This window comes from Anolis carolinensis, unplaced genomic scaffold (assembly GCF_035594765.1).
Source record: "Anolis carolinensis isolate JA03-04 unplaced genomic scaffold, rAnoCar3.1.pri scaffold_13, whole genome shotgun sequence".
NCBI classification, from domain to species: Eukaryota; Metazoa; Chordata; class Lepidosauria; order Squamata; family Dactyloidae; genus Anolis; species Anolis carolinensis.
Window position 1 is genome coordinate 8,543,291 of NW_026943824.1, and position 17,429 is coordinate 8,560,719.

Here is a 17,429-nt window from a genome sequence, read left to right on the forward strand (position 1 = left end):
GCAAAAAGTAGATCATTGGCCAAAACGGATTCGCTCTCCACTCCATGGGACTCTGCATCTTGGATGTGCCTCAAAAATGGACAGGAGAGGGTTCAGGGAGCGCAAAATTCCACACAAAAATACACAAGATGAAAGGATCTGCCTAAATAGTAAGAGAAGTGAGGGAAGAGACATGGGACGAAAACACACAGCAAAGCAGAAAGCAGAAGACCTCACTGGAAGAAGAGCGAGACCAGAACAGAAATCCAGCTACACTGGGAGTGGTTCTATGAGTTTCAGCATCCTGGCTTATTGTTCTAATTAGTCCTTATTGTCCTAATTAGTCACCTAACATTATGGCACAGGTCCTTCATTTAATATTAATGGCCTTAATAAACCCACGATTGTTGTGAGAAGGTGGCACAGTGGGGCCATTGCTCAGTCGCAGTGTCATAAAACATAGCTGCTGATAAGAGACTGGACCGTAGAATCCTCAGCTGGTTATCAAAAGCAACTGTATTCATAAATCTTCATTAATACAAAAACTAAAACCAGAGTTGATTCAAGAGTTTCTGCCACCCGCAGCCTAGAAACATAGATACTTCAGGTCACTCCCATATTCTCTCTTCATTAGCAAAATAATAGATTCTTACTCTTTCTTACTTACAACACATTTAAATATTTACAGTGGGGGAAGAAAGGCAAGATCTCAAAAGGATGGAAAATTAAATTTGTAAAAGGCAGACGAGGAGGAGAAAATTAAAGCTGATTGTGAAAAACAACTCTGTAAAATCTGTACAAATGGGCAGAAAAATGGCATTAAAATGCCATTAAAGCAGGCATGGGCAAATTTGGGCCCTCCGGGTGTTTTGGACTTCAACTCCCGCAATTCCTAGCAGCCTCAGGCCCCTTCCTTTTCCCCCTCAGCTGCTTAAGCGGCTGATGGGGAAAAGGAAAGGGCCTGAGGCTGTTAGGAATTGCAGGAGTTGAAGTCCAAAACACCCGGAGGGCCCAAATTTGCCCATGCCTGCATTAGGGGGTGAAATCAGACTGCTGCATGTCTTCACAAAACAATATAAAACAACAAATGACACCCGACATAGCTCAGATTCGGAAGACATTTCAGGTTAACATCTGGAAAAGGGAAATAACACATTTCCAAGGCATCTAAGAACCCAAGATAAGCTGCAGCAATACTGCCGAAATGCATTGTTTATGACCTTTTTCTTCGGGAACTTCATGTTTTCAGTACATGGCCAGATGTTTATGAGAAGGAGGTCTGTTAATCATATAGCTGCCAGACTAGTAATTTCTAAACGAAGTGCTGCAGACTGGATGTGAGCTGTATGCAAAAATCATCTTAGGCCCAAAAGGCCTCTGTGTTGCAAAGGCTAAGTAGAATTTTAGCAAAAGAGAGCAAGACATCTGCAACCATGGCAGGAATAGGGAGTGCTCTGCTAGTTGTGAAGGCTAGACTCAGCAATCCTGGGCAAAGGCCCCAGAGGACAGGAGGGAGAGATCACACATCCAGGTTCAACAACACAAAAAACAGCACACACTTCCTTCCAAAGTGTAAAGTTCATCTATAGATCAGTCCGTGGACTTGGGGCCTCTTCCAGCATCTCGTGGAATATTAACGATCACAGACTCCATATACGCTGCAGGAAAGTGGCTACGCTTCTAATACAAATCTTGTTTTCTTTGAACTTTACCTTGGCTTTATGATGCATTAGCAATTTGGCTTAGGTGGGTCCGCGGGATTAGTGTTATTTTTTGTTAGCAATTCTTCTCTTCCTGGTCGCCAACATGTCATAAAAAGGATCCTTGCTGATACTTGCCCTAATAAAAAAGGAGACAGAAATTTGTTGTCAGCATGCACATTCGTTAGTGCACTCTACAGACCTTTCTTATATTGCGATATCCTCCATTTAGGTGAGTATGGATTCCATATTTTTGGAGGGCTGAATGCATAATGCATTCAGATGGGATGCACACTGACCCCATCACACCCAATATGTACATTTTGAAAATACTGTGCTCTGACTCATCACACCGCAGAAAACGAGCTTCTCCCAATCCGTTCAAATGCCTCTCTACGTTCAAATCCCTATTTTTCCTTAATATACTATAATTCATAGCAGGGTTTGGGCTGCCAAATGTACAGGCAAACCATAATTTGCAGTTGCCTGAATCATTTTGTTCTGTCTTCCATCTGCTTTACCACTTTCATTTCTGCAGGTGCAACAGTCCTAAAAGTTTAAACAACAGCCCTAAGTTAAGGCTGATCAACTCAAAAAAATGCCAAATCATCGTGAACACAATCTGTAAGTCTACAAACCCATTTCAAACCATGGTTTCCTATACTGGTCAGCCAGTCAATCATAAGCCATGGTTTGCCCTTTCAATAGTCACGCTAATGTGCCTTCATTTCATTTTTATAGCAGGCATACCATCTTCAGTATTAGTCTTTAGCTAGTAGTTCGTGTTCCCTGCTCATAATGTGTTGAAGCCAGAGACCAGATGGCACAGATGGGATTGAAAATACCTCTCCTTGCAGCACAAAAATTGCTCCATGGGCTATTGCCGGCCCCATAAAATGCACAATAATGTGAGGATTCCCACTGAGAGCATCTACACTTTCCAACTAATGTGAAATAAGGTGCATGCATTTAAAAGCCAGAATCTTGTTAGTGACATACCCTGGCATAAGCTCCTTATGTGCTTTCAGAGGTTTTGTGGAAAAAGAGATTCCACATCTTGGATCTTTGCAACTCCCAATCATGGTCTCTGAACACTAACTGTCTTTTCTTTGACCTCCCCCCCCCCCCCCCCCGATGCCTGTACTTATTTCCTCATTTTGCATTTATTCTGTCTGTTGGTAGAAAAGAAGAATTCGATAAGCTTATCATGTTTCTAAACACTTAAAAATATATCAGAAATCAGTTTTCAATTCACCATCATAATTTTGCTCCTTTTTCTTTTGCTTATGAAATGGAAAATAATTCTCTATTAACTACGTACAGACTTCCTAGAGATAGTCATTAGACCAGATGGCCGCCCTAGCTTGTGTTTGTGACTGATTTCACGGTGCACTAAACACAAGGAAATGTGGAGTTTAGTGCCAGGAAGTGGCCATAGAGCCCAGGCTGGGAGCCTTTAAGCCAGGATGCAACACGTTTACGGGATCTGTGGGTCACCTGACACAGGACGCTGCTGTGCCTCTGCTTTAAGGAAGGACTCACTTGATGGATTTGATCCACTCTTCCTTCTCTTCTGGAGTGGGAGCAGATATCCTGTACACCACATGGTTGCCTTCTACCACTCTGCCATCAGCTTCCGTCTTGCAGGCTTTAATGACTTGCCCTTTATGGCTAGGGTTATACAGTTCAAAACAATTCTGGGGAAGAGAAAACAAGTTGTCATTGAAAGAGCACTCTATATTTGCACCAATATGACAGGTTAGTACATGCAGTCCCCAAGTTACAAATATCCAAGTTACATCCGATTCTTAGTTAAGACTGGAGGTGAGACAACAGAAAGAGAAATCTCATCCTCAGAAGGGAAATCCACTCCTGAAAGAGTATCATGGGGACAAGGTGCTTCCACTGAAGCTTTATCACCAATGCTTCTTTCCACAACAAACCAAAAATTTCAAAATCCATTTATCAAAGGGACAGAAAGCCAAAGTTGACTTCTGGAGGCATTTCCACTTCCATGCATTCAAAAAGGCTAGAAGCCCTGTCCAGGGATTGATTGACTAGTTAGGAATTTGGAGACCGCTTTTCTTTATTCCACCGAGACACCAAGGTATTTTATGTTAAAGAAAATATGCTATAATTTGATTATCTTGAAGCAACTGGTTTTCTGTCATCTATATATATAAAAGGGTAATGAAATTTCAGCCTAGGACAAAACAACAAAACTACACATCCCAGAAACACTAAAATTGACAGCACAACCCCTCATCCATGCCTCTATGTTCATACAACAAAAAGAAAAGAAAAATAAAGTCCTAATTAGAGGGAGATGAATAATTGTTTTTATCCAATTGCTGCCAGTTAGAAGGCTAAGCTCCGCCCACTTGGTCTCCTAGCAACCCACTCAGTCCAGGGGACAGGCAGAGTTAGGCCTCAGGCTTCTTTCACACTGCCTATAAAATACAGATTATCTGATTTGATCTGGATTATATGGCAGTGTAGACTCAAGGCCCTTCCACGCAGCTATATTACCCATTTATAATGGACTTAATGTCAGGAGAAAACCTTTACCCTTTACCTTAATTACTACCAATTCCTCAATAGTTTATTTCCCATACCACCATACTTCGCCACAGCAACGCGTGGCCGGGCACAGCTAGTTTTAATATAATTTCTCTTGTATAACTTGTACTGGTCAGGGGTTCCTGACTTCATATTTGTATTGTTTTTTCACTTTCAGTGCTAGAATGTTAAGCAGAAAGGGGGGCTTTTAGAAACCTCAAATGAATACCCTCCTCGCTACTTGAGTATTTATTTAAAAAGGTTAGATCAAGGGTCCTCAAACCAAGCATGTGGCCTTCCAAGATCCTTTCCCTGGCCCCCGCCCTAAACTTTAGACAAAGGTCACCTTATGTTTGAAATGACTTGAAGGTGCACAACAACAATCCTAATTCACTTCTCCTCAACCCAAACCATCACAGCTATGGAAGTATGCTGCCAGATGCTGGTGTTTTACAATATATCTGCAATAATCCTAACTCCACCAGGTTGGAGAAGGCGTCTCTGAAGGAATGAGCTCCTTAATATGAGACTATTGTAGACGTGGAAAGCTTGCCTTCATTTTGACAGCTTAACAAAGGAGAAAGCCTTACTGGTTTTCTCGGATCCTCCACTTCTCGTATGCTGAGGTTTTCCAAGGGTATAATCCCTCTGGGCTCCTTGTCCTAGAGGTCAAGGAAATATAGTGTTTAGTATACAGTTTGGAGTTATTTGGAACTAGGAGCTGAGGGAATATGATCTGCAATATGACATACTCACTGTTGTGTATTCAAAATAATACAGGCAATTATCTGTCAGTATAAACCACCTCCTTTTCCACGTTTTCACTCTTCCGCCTATAAGACATAAGGCATCCTCAAGTTATATCAGCTCAATTCCAAAGCCCCATGCATTGGGCAAAAAGGTTAGGTTGGTTACCTTGTTACTTCATTAAATAGTTAAGGCTCGTAAAAAAAAGATGGTTTAGGTGGAAAACAGACATTTGAACCAAGGTTAAATAAACACAGGGGTTACTGGAAATGTCTTGTTGATCCTAAGACGATTTTAAAAGGTGATGCTCATCCCTTTTGGGTTCTTCCAGACACACGGTTCCTGATGTTAGAATGAAGGAGGAAGGTGGCTACGCAATAAAAGATTCAGCAGCAGTCTTCAGCCAAACAGTAACATACAAATCTTTCACATAAATCATTTTCTGTCTACCAAATATTCCACTCATTCCCACACCACTATACTCAAGACCTCATCTTTGTCAAAAGAAAGATAAAAAGATGCATTCTCCACAATTCAAACTCATTTTTAGAACAGGCTCAGACAATCTCCAAAAGGCCCTGCTTCTATTGTGTTCCGAAAGTTCTCTTTCCTCAAACCTCAAGGGGGAAAAATGAAATAGAGATATGACTTTTGATGTTATCAATGTGCAGGCCTGGTTTCTCTGCAGTTAAAGAGATTGGGAGTTGCATCATCCATTACTTTGCTATTTAATCCCATTAGCCTTCGCTCTCAGCCAAGCTGATCTTGTTACTAAACAACACTTTGAACATCAGGCGCTCATTAAAGAATATGGTTCACCCGAAGATTAATCATCTTAAATCAATCACGTTGCTCAAACCAAGGCAGGGGCATAAAAGCACTTGCAGTCCCTACTCGGTGTCCAGAAAAGTTTGCATGCATGTGCTGGTGTCATTAGAAAAAAAAGGCCCTCTGAAACTACGGAACCATTGCAGGAATACGTTATACATCATGGAGTTTATTTACCATCAGTGTTTATTTACCATGAAAATCATAGTTTATGTTATTTTAGATGCCTGAGCTCTCACAGCACTGCTTATGATATCTGCCATAATGGTACATTTATGTGTGTTGGTGTTATATTCCAATCTCTGCCACCTCTCCTTGGCCAGTCCTGGCCACATTTCACAAAGCTTCCTATGTATTCAGATGGAAACAAGTAGTAACACTAAACCACCAGTGGGTTGCTGGTCTACCTGCCACATGGCTGAAATTGTTGATCCCTACCAACAGAATGGATGTTGCTCCATTTCAGACACAGAAGGACAGCCACTGTCGCTCTCTCTTAGGACCTTTACTTCTGCAGTTCTCAGAAATGGATAGAAAGACACAAAGGCTACACTGTGGATGCTTCTGTACAAGATGACGCAAACCCAAGCGATGTAAGCAGAGCTTAAAGAAGCACTAATGTTTCAGGGATAATTGTGGATAATGACAATGGTTCAGATACAGCTTTTCCCAACCTGGTATCCTCAAAGTTTATTGGCTTGCAGCTCCCATTACATCTTCATCAGGTGGGGATATACTGCCAGAATAGAAGACTTCAGAGAAGGCAAAAACAGATACCAGAAACTAACTTATTTACCTCCTGAGCACTAGAGGAAATAATTAAAGCCAGACCTTTGTTATTTACAGCAAATTCTTCAATACCAGACAGTTTAGCTGAGCAGCTGCCAGCAGACTCTGTTATTGGAAGAAGAATAAATACAGCCCAGAAGACTCACATCCTGGGATTTGTCGCCTGTAAGATCTTTGTCCAGCTGTAAAGTCTGCTAGGAAGGACATGAGGAGGGATCTTATTTCAACCACCGCCCCCTCAATTGGCCCACAATTAATCCTGGTGCAATGCCTGAAAAGTAACCCAAAATAAACTCATGTCTGAATCTGTTCCCGAGACCTTGGGTTAGCCTTCTTTGCCTGTATATACATCTTTTTTCTTCCTCCCACCTTTGATAAGGGGAACACCAACTCCAAGGTATCAGCAACTTCTGTTCACCTGTTAAGAGGCCTTATTTTTACAAATGAGGGAGCAAATCCAAATTCTGGTTTCGCAAGAACTGGTATGTCAAGATCCCTGATGAGAGCTGTAGAGAGCAAGCACTGCAACCAGTACTGCCACTGAAGACATGTGAAAGATTGGGAGCCAGAAATTCTGGAAAGAAGGTGAAGGCATTTCCTGTCAATATGGAAAATACAAAACCATATTAGCCCAAAGAGCCTCTGTAGCTTCCTGGAAGCATGAAATACTCCCTTTCCTTGCCAAATCCATGGCTCACCTATTCTCCTAGGGCAAACCTCAATTCTCTTGTGTGTGTGTGTGTGTGTGTGTGTGTGTGTGTGTGTGTGTGTGTGTAGTTTTGACTATCATAGAGAAGGGTGGACAACCCTGTAGTATTTCCTTTGCTGTCTGTGCCCCTGTTCACAATATTTCACCTTACTTTCTGTCCTTGTGATAATAGAATTTTGAAAAATGTGGCTTGTTGTGGATACAAGGATTGGTGATAAAGCTTTTCTAGAAATTGATTTTCCTTCCGAGGGTAGATTTCCCTCACTTCCTGTTGTCTCACCTCTGTTCTTCACTGTGCGTTTTTTGTAAGTCAGACATTTGTATCTCAGGGACTGCCTGTAGTCCCAGCGATGAAACACAGGCAGGGACCTATGTGGCCAGTGACACGGAGATTATAACTGGCCACTGCCATATCAGGCTGTACACACTTGGCTCTCCATCTCCTTCCTATAGGACTAACTTTCCACAGTCTTTGGTGTACAGTAGAGTCTCACTTATCCAACGCTCACTTATCCAACGTTCTGGATTATCCAACGCATTTTTGTAGTCAATGTTTTCAATATATCGTGATATTTTGGTGGTATATTCGTAAATACAGTAATTACTACATAGCATTACTGAGTATTGAACTACTTTTTTCTGTCAAATTTGTTGTATAACATGATGTTTTGGTGCTTAATTTGTAAAATCATAAACTAATTTGATGTTTAATAGGCTTTTTCTTAATCTCTCCTTATTATCCAACATATTCACTTATCCAACGTTCTGCAGGCCCGTTTATGTTGGATAAGTGAGATTCTACTGTACTTAGAGATCTGTATGTCTGCTCAACACAAGTTGACACAATTGCCCCTGCTACTGCTGCTGTGGTATTATCTCAAGAAGCCTTCCTTTCCAACTTACTGCAAGGGAAAATATACCTATGTTTTAATTTCAATTAAATGCTGGCTTTTCACCATTCACATAAAACGACTCTGGCATCCACTTGCCAATATAATGAGCCCCAGTCTGGACAGCCTACAAGTGTGGTTCTAATTACTCATTTAAGTGTTCAAGTAGCTCTCTCAAACTCAAGTGAAGCTGAACAGATGAGCTTCAAAGAACTAGCCAAAGTCTGTCACTAGGTATCAAGCACAGGAGGGAAAGGTACAATTACCTGATCAGAAAGACAAACCGAGTCTATCCAATTATACCTAACTAGCTGTGGCCGGCCACGTGTTGCTGTGGCGAAGTATGGTGGTATGGGAAATAAAGTATGCTTTTTAACATCTACATGAAACCGCTGGGAGAGGTCATCCGGAGTTTTGGAGGGTGTTGCCATCTCTACGCAGATGACACACAAATCCACTACTCGTTCCCACCTGACTCCAAGGAAGCCCCTCGGGTGCTGAACCAGTGCCTGGCCGCTGTGGCGGACTGGATGAGGAGGAACAAGCTGAGGATCAATCCTGACAAGACAGAGGCCCTCCTGGTCAGTCGCTCGTCGGATCGGGGTATTGGGTGGCAACCTGTGCTGGACGGGGTTGCACTCCCCCTGAAATCACAGGTCCGCAGTTTGGGGGTCCTCCTGGATTCAGCGCTGACGCTTGGAGCGCAGGTGTCGGCGGTGGCCGGGAGGGCTTTTGCACAACTCAAACTTGTGCGCCAACTGCGACCATACCTCGTGAAGTCTGACTTGACCACGGTGGTGCATGCATTAGTTACCTCTAGACTGGACTACTGTAATGCGCTCTACGTGGGGCTGGTCCAACGTTCGGCCGCCAGACTAATAACGGGGGCGAGTTACAGGGAGAGATCTACTCCCCTGTTTAAGGAGCTCCACTGGCTGCCGTTCATCTTCCGGTCCCAATTCAAGGTGCAGACCATCATTTATAAAGCCCTAAACGGTTTGGGACCCGCCTACCTTCGTGACCGTATCTCCTATCATAAACCTGCCCGACCTCTCCGATCATCAGGGGAGGCCCTCCTGTCGCCACTACCTATATCTCAGGCTCGCCTTGTAGGAACAAGGGAGAGGGCCTTCTCTGCGGTGGCCCCTCGCTTGTGGAACTCGCTGCCCATTGAAATCAGGCAAGCCCCCACCCTTTTAGCCTTCAGGAAAGATTTAAAAACATGGCTCTTCCGGTGTGCTTTCGGAGAGTAAATGTTCTATGCTACTCCCCCCCGATATTTATCCTCTAGACTGGTTCACTATCTGATGTCCCGTCCCTCGAGGTTTTATTCTGATCCCTTTCTCACCCAGAGTTTTAATTTTTAATCTAGTTTTTAAATGTAGTATTCATGCGGCCCGCTCGTGTTATATTGCTGTTTTGATCTTATGTTGTACTGTTTATTTTATGTAATGTATTATTTAATTGTATTATGTTATGGTTTATTGTATTGTCTTGGGCATGGCCCCATGTAAGCCGCCCCGAGTCCCCGTTGGGGAGATGGTGGCGGGGTATAAATAAAGTTTTATTTTTATTATTATTATTATTATTATTATTAAAGTATTGAGGAATTGGTGGTAGTTAAGGTAAAGGGTAAAGGTTTTCCCCTGACATTAAGTCCATTATATATGGGTTATACAGCTGTGTGGAAGGGCCTTGAGTCTACACTGCCATATAATCCAATTAAAATCAAGTGGGCGGAGCTTAGTCTTCTAACTGGCAGCAATTGGATAAAAACAATTATTCCTCTCCCTCTAATTAGGACTTTATTTTTCTTTTTGTTGTATGAACGTAGAGGCATGGATGAGGGGTTGTGCTGCCAAGTCTAGTGTTTCTGGGATGTGTAGTTTTGTTGTTTTGTCCTAGACCGAAATTTCATTACCCTTTTATATATATAGATATGGGGAAATAAAGTACTGGTACACCACACCTGGCTACTAATTTCACAGAGTCGAAGATTCACTGAACCAGGACTGAATGTCAACTAATGTGAAGCATTAGGAGCACCTGAAGAATCAGTGAGTGTTTGGGAATATTAAAAACATTGGAAATCCATTGGCTTCACCCATCTCAAGTTAGTCATATTAAGTGACAAGCAGGGTAATCCCACAAATGCTAAAACGAAGGAAAGTGAGCAAAACAGAAGGAGGAAGGGGAAAATAATGAAAGAACAAGCAACAGAACAAGAGAGGGGCTAGAAAGCCATCAGGTACGTACCTCCTAATGCAGAATAAGCAGAGACAGCCAGTCACAGAACAGAAAGGTGATAGGGTCATAGGCCAAAAGGAAAACAAGAAGGCACATTTAAACCACTCGTTTAAAAAATCATAGCCAAAAGTCAAACCAACAGAAATTCACAAATATGGGAGTGAACCTAAAGACACATAGGGATAACCTTTGGAACAGACAGGAGCACTTCATTTGTGTTCGGAAAAGAGAGAAATCTTAAATATTTTATCACAGTTGTCTTTGGAATGGTAGAAAATGAGCATAATGGTTATCTATTTGTCTGGTATTTCTGTAAAAAGCAGAGATCAATTTTTACTGACAGGCTTAGTCCTCAAATACCACACAAAATTGCAAATTAGGAAGAGGTACAAAAATAGTGGAAAATGTAAATTACTTGGCAACATTTTGATCAGAAATAAGCACAAATCCCAATGCATTGGATTTTCACAAAAGCAGGGTCAGGGGACAAAGCACAGATGAATACAGAAGGCAAAAGGGGAAATTATCCACCTACTGACCTAATTTCAGCAGCCAGCCTTCTCGGTCTGGATTAAAAAACGTATGGGTTAAATCATTCCCATCATCTTCTGGAATTTTAAAGGGCTCGTTTTTAATGCTTTCATATAAATTCTGAAAGAAAATGGGGAAAAGGTTTAACCTCAATGCTGGGAAGGGGCAGGAGATGGCCAACAGATTCTGTTGAAAGTTCTCAGAGACTGTTCTTTTCAGAGGATTTTCTTAGGCAGGAAGTGCAAATATTTACCTGATGATGCGTGATTTGCTCAATAGGCAGTTACACAGCACTTAAAAGGAAAGCATGGTTTGGATCACAATCTGCAAACATGTCTGGTCGTTCAAAACACTCCAGGATCACACAGAAACCAAACGGATGCATGGAATTCTCCATGTTACAAGTAACTACTTTACAGAATGTTAAACAAAAAGATCTCTCTTCTAAAAATAAAACATTCCCTTTGAAGAGCTACAGGAAGATGCATCTACCCATAAGGCACACATCTCTGTCATATAAGAATGATAAGCATCTCTCCAGATTGAGAAGGAAAAAAAGAAAAGAAAAAGAAACAAAACCACAGAGCATCCATTGCAACAGTAGGACAGATACACGTCTCGGGATCTTATGAAAACATGTTTATTTTAAAACCTTTAAATACTACAATCTCATTTCATTAGCATCCTGAGATGTTTTCTTTCCTTTGTGCGCTCATATGTGTGGCCTTTGTTTATTTTCATGTGTGGGTTTCAAATGTGGAGGTGGAAAGCAAAAGACAAACCACCCTGGTAAAAATGATAGCTGGAGCCCCTGGTGCAATGGGTTAAATCCTTGTGCCAGCAGGACTGCTGACTAAAAGGTTGGCAGTTCAAATCTGGGGAGCGGGTTGAGTTCCCGTCTGTCAGCTCCAGCTTCCCATGCAGGGATATGAGAGAAGCCTCCCACAGAATGGTAAAACATCCAGGTGTCCCCTGGGCAACGTCCTTGCAGACAGCCAATTCTCTCACACCAGAAGTTACCTGCAGTTTCTCATGTCGCTTCTGACACACACACACACACACACACACACACAAAACCCATGATAGCTTAATCCATGGTTTAATGCTGGAAGGATTTTCTACTCTTCAGAAGCTGAGTGTGCAGCAAGGCAAAGGTCTAGAGCTCAATGGCAGAGTAAATATGATTTGCAAAAAATTAAAAATGCCAGATTGAAACAGCAATTTGAAGGATTCAACATCTGGTTCTTTGGTTCTGTCAGTCAACAAAGTCACTCTCAACTAAATGGACCAATGGATCCAGTAAATTTGAAAATAATAATAAATTTTATTTTTACCCTCCACTATCTCCCCGAAGGGACTCGGGGCGGCTAACAAAGTACAGCGAAGAGCCGCATATAGACAATACATAAACCTCAAAGAATAGAACCATAAAATTGCAATCATACACATACATAATTACAATATAAAACATTAAAATGCATAAAATGCAGTCATATAAGAAAATGTGAATGAGTCTGTGGGCCATAAAAGATGGATCGTTGTTGCTACAGAAATGCATTGCCACATGAGAAATATCCTACGATGCTGGTTCCCATAGGGATCAGTGCCAGAACTGAACATGTATTCCCTGGGCAAACATCAAAGCAACAAGTCAGCAGCACACTGACCACTTTAAAAGCAGCTTACCCGTAGTAATTCTTCTGGGAGGTCCCCGCCTTCATTAATGCCTCTATTCATAGATATGAATCGTTCTACTGTTGGTTTGTCTCTCACATTGTGATTGTGAAGGCTAGTGTTTAACATAATGATTGCAAAAGAGAGCACGTAGCATGTATCTGAAATGCAACATTAAAGCAGATTGATTAGTCTTGGCTGATCATTATAAAACCAGGCGACAACTGGTTATGAGTAAATATGCAAGGTCAGGGTTGCAGTAAGTCAGAAGTGACTAGAAGACATACATCAAATGTCTAAGCTGTCCTATAACATGAAGCTCTCTTGAGCAACTTCATCACATGATTCCTTCTCTTCAACGCCACTTGATTCCACAGCTCTGATAATAAGGTTGTTACCAGTTTCACTGTTACTATTATCAATTCATACCAGACTCTAGTGAGATATAACAAACATGAATGGGAGTCCTCACTACTAACCTGTAGACTGGAAAACTCCAGGGTTACAAAGGCAATAACGTGAAGCGAAAGCTTCCATCATACGATCGATTTTTTGAGCCTCTCCTGGAAGCCGGAAACTCCACAGGAACTGCCTGTCAAGATATACATGAAACTGCACATCAGACAAGAACTGTTGCGATATCTTATCCTAAAACACTAGTTATGAGCTCATCTTTATCAAAATTATTTAAAATACTTTTCAAAATACAGAAATAGCAGCATAGCACCATATTTCACAATTAGGGGTCTATCCTTTTGAATGTGTTGTGTTTGATATACCTGTTTTAACATTTTATCTTGTAAGATTGTCCTTTTCGATTGTTTTACCAATATTATTGATTTATTGTTGTAAATTTGTGTTTTTGTTTTGATTTTATATTGTGATGTTGGGCAAGGCCCCATGTTAGCCGCCCCGAGTCCCTTCGGGGTGATGGGCCTGGGTACAAGAATAAATTATTATTATTATTATTATTATTATTATTATTATTATTATTATTATTATTATTATTATTATTATTATGTTGTAGACCAAAACACCAGCCTAGAGCTTACACAGAGCATTGCTCGCTGAGTTTATAAACAAAACCCCTTTCTTATCCCTCCTTGGAGGTTCTACAAACAATGTGAAAACTTGCCTTTGAGGCAAAGAAAACCAACTTTTTCAAAATATAGGAGCAGACTTCTTTTGAAATACATGAGCCCATAGCAGCCGTTAAATGAAATGTTGCATATGTCAACATAGTTAAGAAAGGAGGGGCAATTCAAGCAAAGTTCAGCACATTCAAGATCAATACAAGATTTAAGCACATGGAATTTGTTTATTACCGTCCGCCTGGGTTCTACCTCATTTTAAAAAGAGAACAAATTGTCCCTCTTCTGATGCTGATGCATGCTACACATTTTGCTTTGCTAAGTCACCACCAGTTTGTGCACTCTGCCATTGAGAACGTTTTACAGTTTTGACCAGATGATGTCTGTTTTACAGTTATGCGTATTCTTAACATTTAAAAATAACAAAATATTCAGGAATTCTTTCATCTGTTCTTATTAACTTACCTTAAGGCTTGTACAAGATTAAGATCTGCAAACTCATGGAGTTCAACAAAAGCCTGAAGTACTTTAATATTAAAGTCATCCCTGTAAAGCAAAACATAAAAAAGAAGTAAATTGGTGGCTAATTTTTATTTTAATATTCAGAATCATTTATATTTTAGCCTATATATTTCCAAAGCAGGACCTATCAATAGCAAGGCCATGTTCCAGAAGCATTCTCTCCTGACGTTTTGCCCACATCTATGGAAGTTGTGAGGACTGTTGGAAACTAGACAAGTGAATACAAAATATACAAAAATATACAATATACAATAATGAAGCATGAACTATACTGGATAATATATGTATTTTGATTTTTTTAAAGGAAAAAAGTAGATGATATATAACTAACGCTATTACTCTGACTAGGCACCATTCTGAATTTTTGCAACATTAACACACATCAGTATGAATGGCTGCAATCCTCAGGGTGTGTTTGAAACACATCATTAAATTAAAATGTTGTCGACCAACTTCCATCTCAACAAGGAGGTGGATTTTTTGTCAAAGATTTTGCCTGCATGTTATCACCTTCTAAGTGAAACAAAACAAATATTTTCCAGTATATTAACGGCTGCATTTTTGTTGTATAAATACTACAAAACTTCTTGCCAATGGGAAACAAGCAGATCAACATACCAAAGGAAGCGTTTTTGTTCCCAAAAGAATTATACTAAGATAAGAATTCACATTATTTACGGTACCTAATATATGCAAACATTATATTTTGGGGAAATATATACCGTATATACTCGAGTATAGGTAAAAGGTAAAGGTTTTCCCCTGACATTAAGTCCAGTCGTGAATGACTCTCCTCGAGTATAAGCTGACCTAAACATAAGCCAAGGTACCTAATTTTTCCCTATGATTACCTTGTGGTACAAAACAACATACATACATTCATACATACTCTGGCACATTCATTTAGAAAATGGGAACAAACAGTGAACATTTGATTTTTGGGAGGATTATTTTAGGGGGAAAAAAATCTGCTTCAGCTGGACAACATGTATTTATTAAACTTTCTCAGCTGGAATTTCCCATTTCATACAATCCAATTATATTCATATAGACCAATATACTTCTCCCTTGTAAGCTTATACTCCTCAAAGACAGATGGGCACAAAGGAATGTGTCTTAGATATATTCTTAGCATGCATATAGGCATTTAACCAATGGAAGAAATGACAGGAAAGAGAATGGAAAATTCCTAGACATTGCTATAGCTAATACCCACTTGGTTAAAATTTCAGAGATGATGTATCACAATACTAAGCTTTGTTGAACTAAAGAATGAATTCAGCAGGACTTACTTCCATTTAAATATGGAAATGCACGTGAAATAGACAAATGGATCAAATCCCGAAAGTTATGTAACATGCATCTAAAAGAGCGTAACTGAAGCAATGTAGGCTCAGAGGATCATCAGCTGTACAAATGATGTAAAACTATCCTATAAGACTTCTGTGGGCAGTAATCCTGCTAGTAGCAAACGTGCATGGAACTCTGTATTTGGACTTGCTAATTAAAATATATTCCAAAGAGCAGATCTTGGATAGCCATCAATTAGTTTAGTTTTTTGATGCCGAATATGAACAGCACAAAAAACAACACAATTCTATTGCCCAGTTTATATTAGATCACTTTGAAAACTTGCTGTGCTGTGCATTCAAGAACAGCACACCCCCCCCCCCCCCAAAGTATGTTACTGCTTTTATTTCTGCAATTTTATGAATGCAACCGGGTTTGTCCCATATCCTTGTCTCCAAAAAGCATTACATCACAACAGGGCATCTGGTCTCAATTAAAGAAATTTCAATGCTTGCCAAAGTCTGTACTATTTTGAGGCACTTAGAGGGGAGGCAGTGTTTGTGGGCCGATTTGAAAACTGTTTGCCGACTGGGGAATCAAGACGAAATTGGAAAAAAAAGTTCTCAAGAACTTTGCAAATATATTGTGTATTATAGTGCTTCTTCTTTCTAAGTGATTTCCCCATGGGGGCAGGATGATCACTGTGACTGTTGTTTCACAGGCTTTGTTTTGGGCATCCTCAGATCTCAGGTTGGCAGCACGAATGTCTTTGTTGATGGTATCCATCCATCTTTTCTTTGGCTTTTGTCCATGTGGTACATCATGTATGTTTATGTGATCATACAAACAGCCTCAAGCTGTGTTGGAGAATGTGCCTGGCACACAGGAGGTCCCATGATCAATCTCTGGCATTCCCAGTCAGAAGGAGCACAGAGCTGATGGTGAGCATAGCCAGCATAGTACCATCTTATTTAGTCATTATTATTTTAAACAGCCCCTAAACCAAACTTATATGGATGATTTACAACCATAATACACTTATGGATCAATATAGGAAAGAGATAACTAAATGGATGAGAGAAGGATCATAATTCTATGGCTCATCCATAGAAAGTCCTTTCATCCATAGATTTACCTTTCGCCGAGATAATCTCCAATGACCGTTTTATTTAGCCCTTCTCCTTTATAAAGGAACTGTGCAATGTCCTCAGCCGTATTCTGCAAGAGGTCGTTTTCTATCAGAAACTGGATTCCCTAAATGCAGAAGGAAAATTCAGTATTTTTCCCCTTGCTTGATGTTTGTTGTTATGTGCATTCAAGTCAACTTCTGATTTATTCAGAGCCACAGTTGCCATTTTCTAATTGAGGGAAAATGCTTGAACAAGGTAATCCAATAGGTTTCCCCAGCTAAATGGGAATTTTAACTCTTGCCCTAGTTCAAAATCCAAACTACTTCATGACTACTCAATCCGATTGTCAGTCCCAAGTAGACAGAAATAATGGAACATTCCTAGATCTTGACTTACCAAGTTGGTTCAATGGATTGACCCTTGTTGGGACTAGAAGTTAGGTCATATTATGGAAATACTAGGAAACAAGCTATCTTATAGTAAGAGCTTGCACACAATTGACAGATACAGCATTATATTGTGTTTGGCACAGCAAAGCCTCATTCACAGATGATGGCCAACTAGGGAGGGGCGTCTGGCACAAGCAGCACAGCTAGAAAAGTCAAGCAGAAAAGCAATTACCCACTTCCTTGAACGTGGGAGTTCCAAGTTCTAGGCAAATGTGGGGGGCGCTTGTGCTGGAGACAGCCAAAATGAGTTTGAAAGACTCACTGACTACAACAGCCACAAACACAGACACATAG

The 17,429-nt window shown here is 40.5% G+C and overlaps 1 protein-coding gene across 1 annotated transcript in view; it reads right to left on the reverse strand.

Moving 5' to 3' along the window:
- Positions 1–939: 939 nt before the first annotated feature.
- The window catches only part of cyth3 (cytohesin 3), a 38,984-nt gene continuing 22,494 nt past the window's right edge, over positions 940–17,429 (reverse strand). The window contains exons 5-13 of the mRNA XM_008120883.3: positions 16,692–16,810; positions 14,210–14,290; positions 13,133–13,245; positions 12,666–12,814; positions 10,988–11,099; positions 4,995–5,071; positions 4,829–4,900; positions 3,222–3,376; positions 940–1,818 (exon numbers count right to left, since the gene is read on the reverse strand). Coding sequence (XP_008119090.1) covers positions 1,746–1,818; positions 3,222–3,376; positions 4,829–4,900; positions 4,995–5,071; positions 10,988–11,099; positions 12,666–12,814; positions 13,133–13,245; positions 14,210–14,290; positions 16,692–16,810 — 951 coding nt within the window. The 3' untranslated portion in view covers positions 940–1,745. The remainder of the gene's footprint in view (positions 1,819–3,221; positions 3,377–4,828; positions 4,901–4,994; positions 5,072–10,987; positions 11,100–12,665; positions 12,815–13,132; positions 13,246–14,209; positions 14,291–16,691; positions 16,811–17,429) is intronic.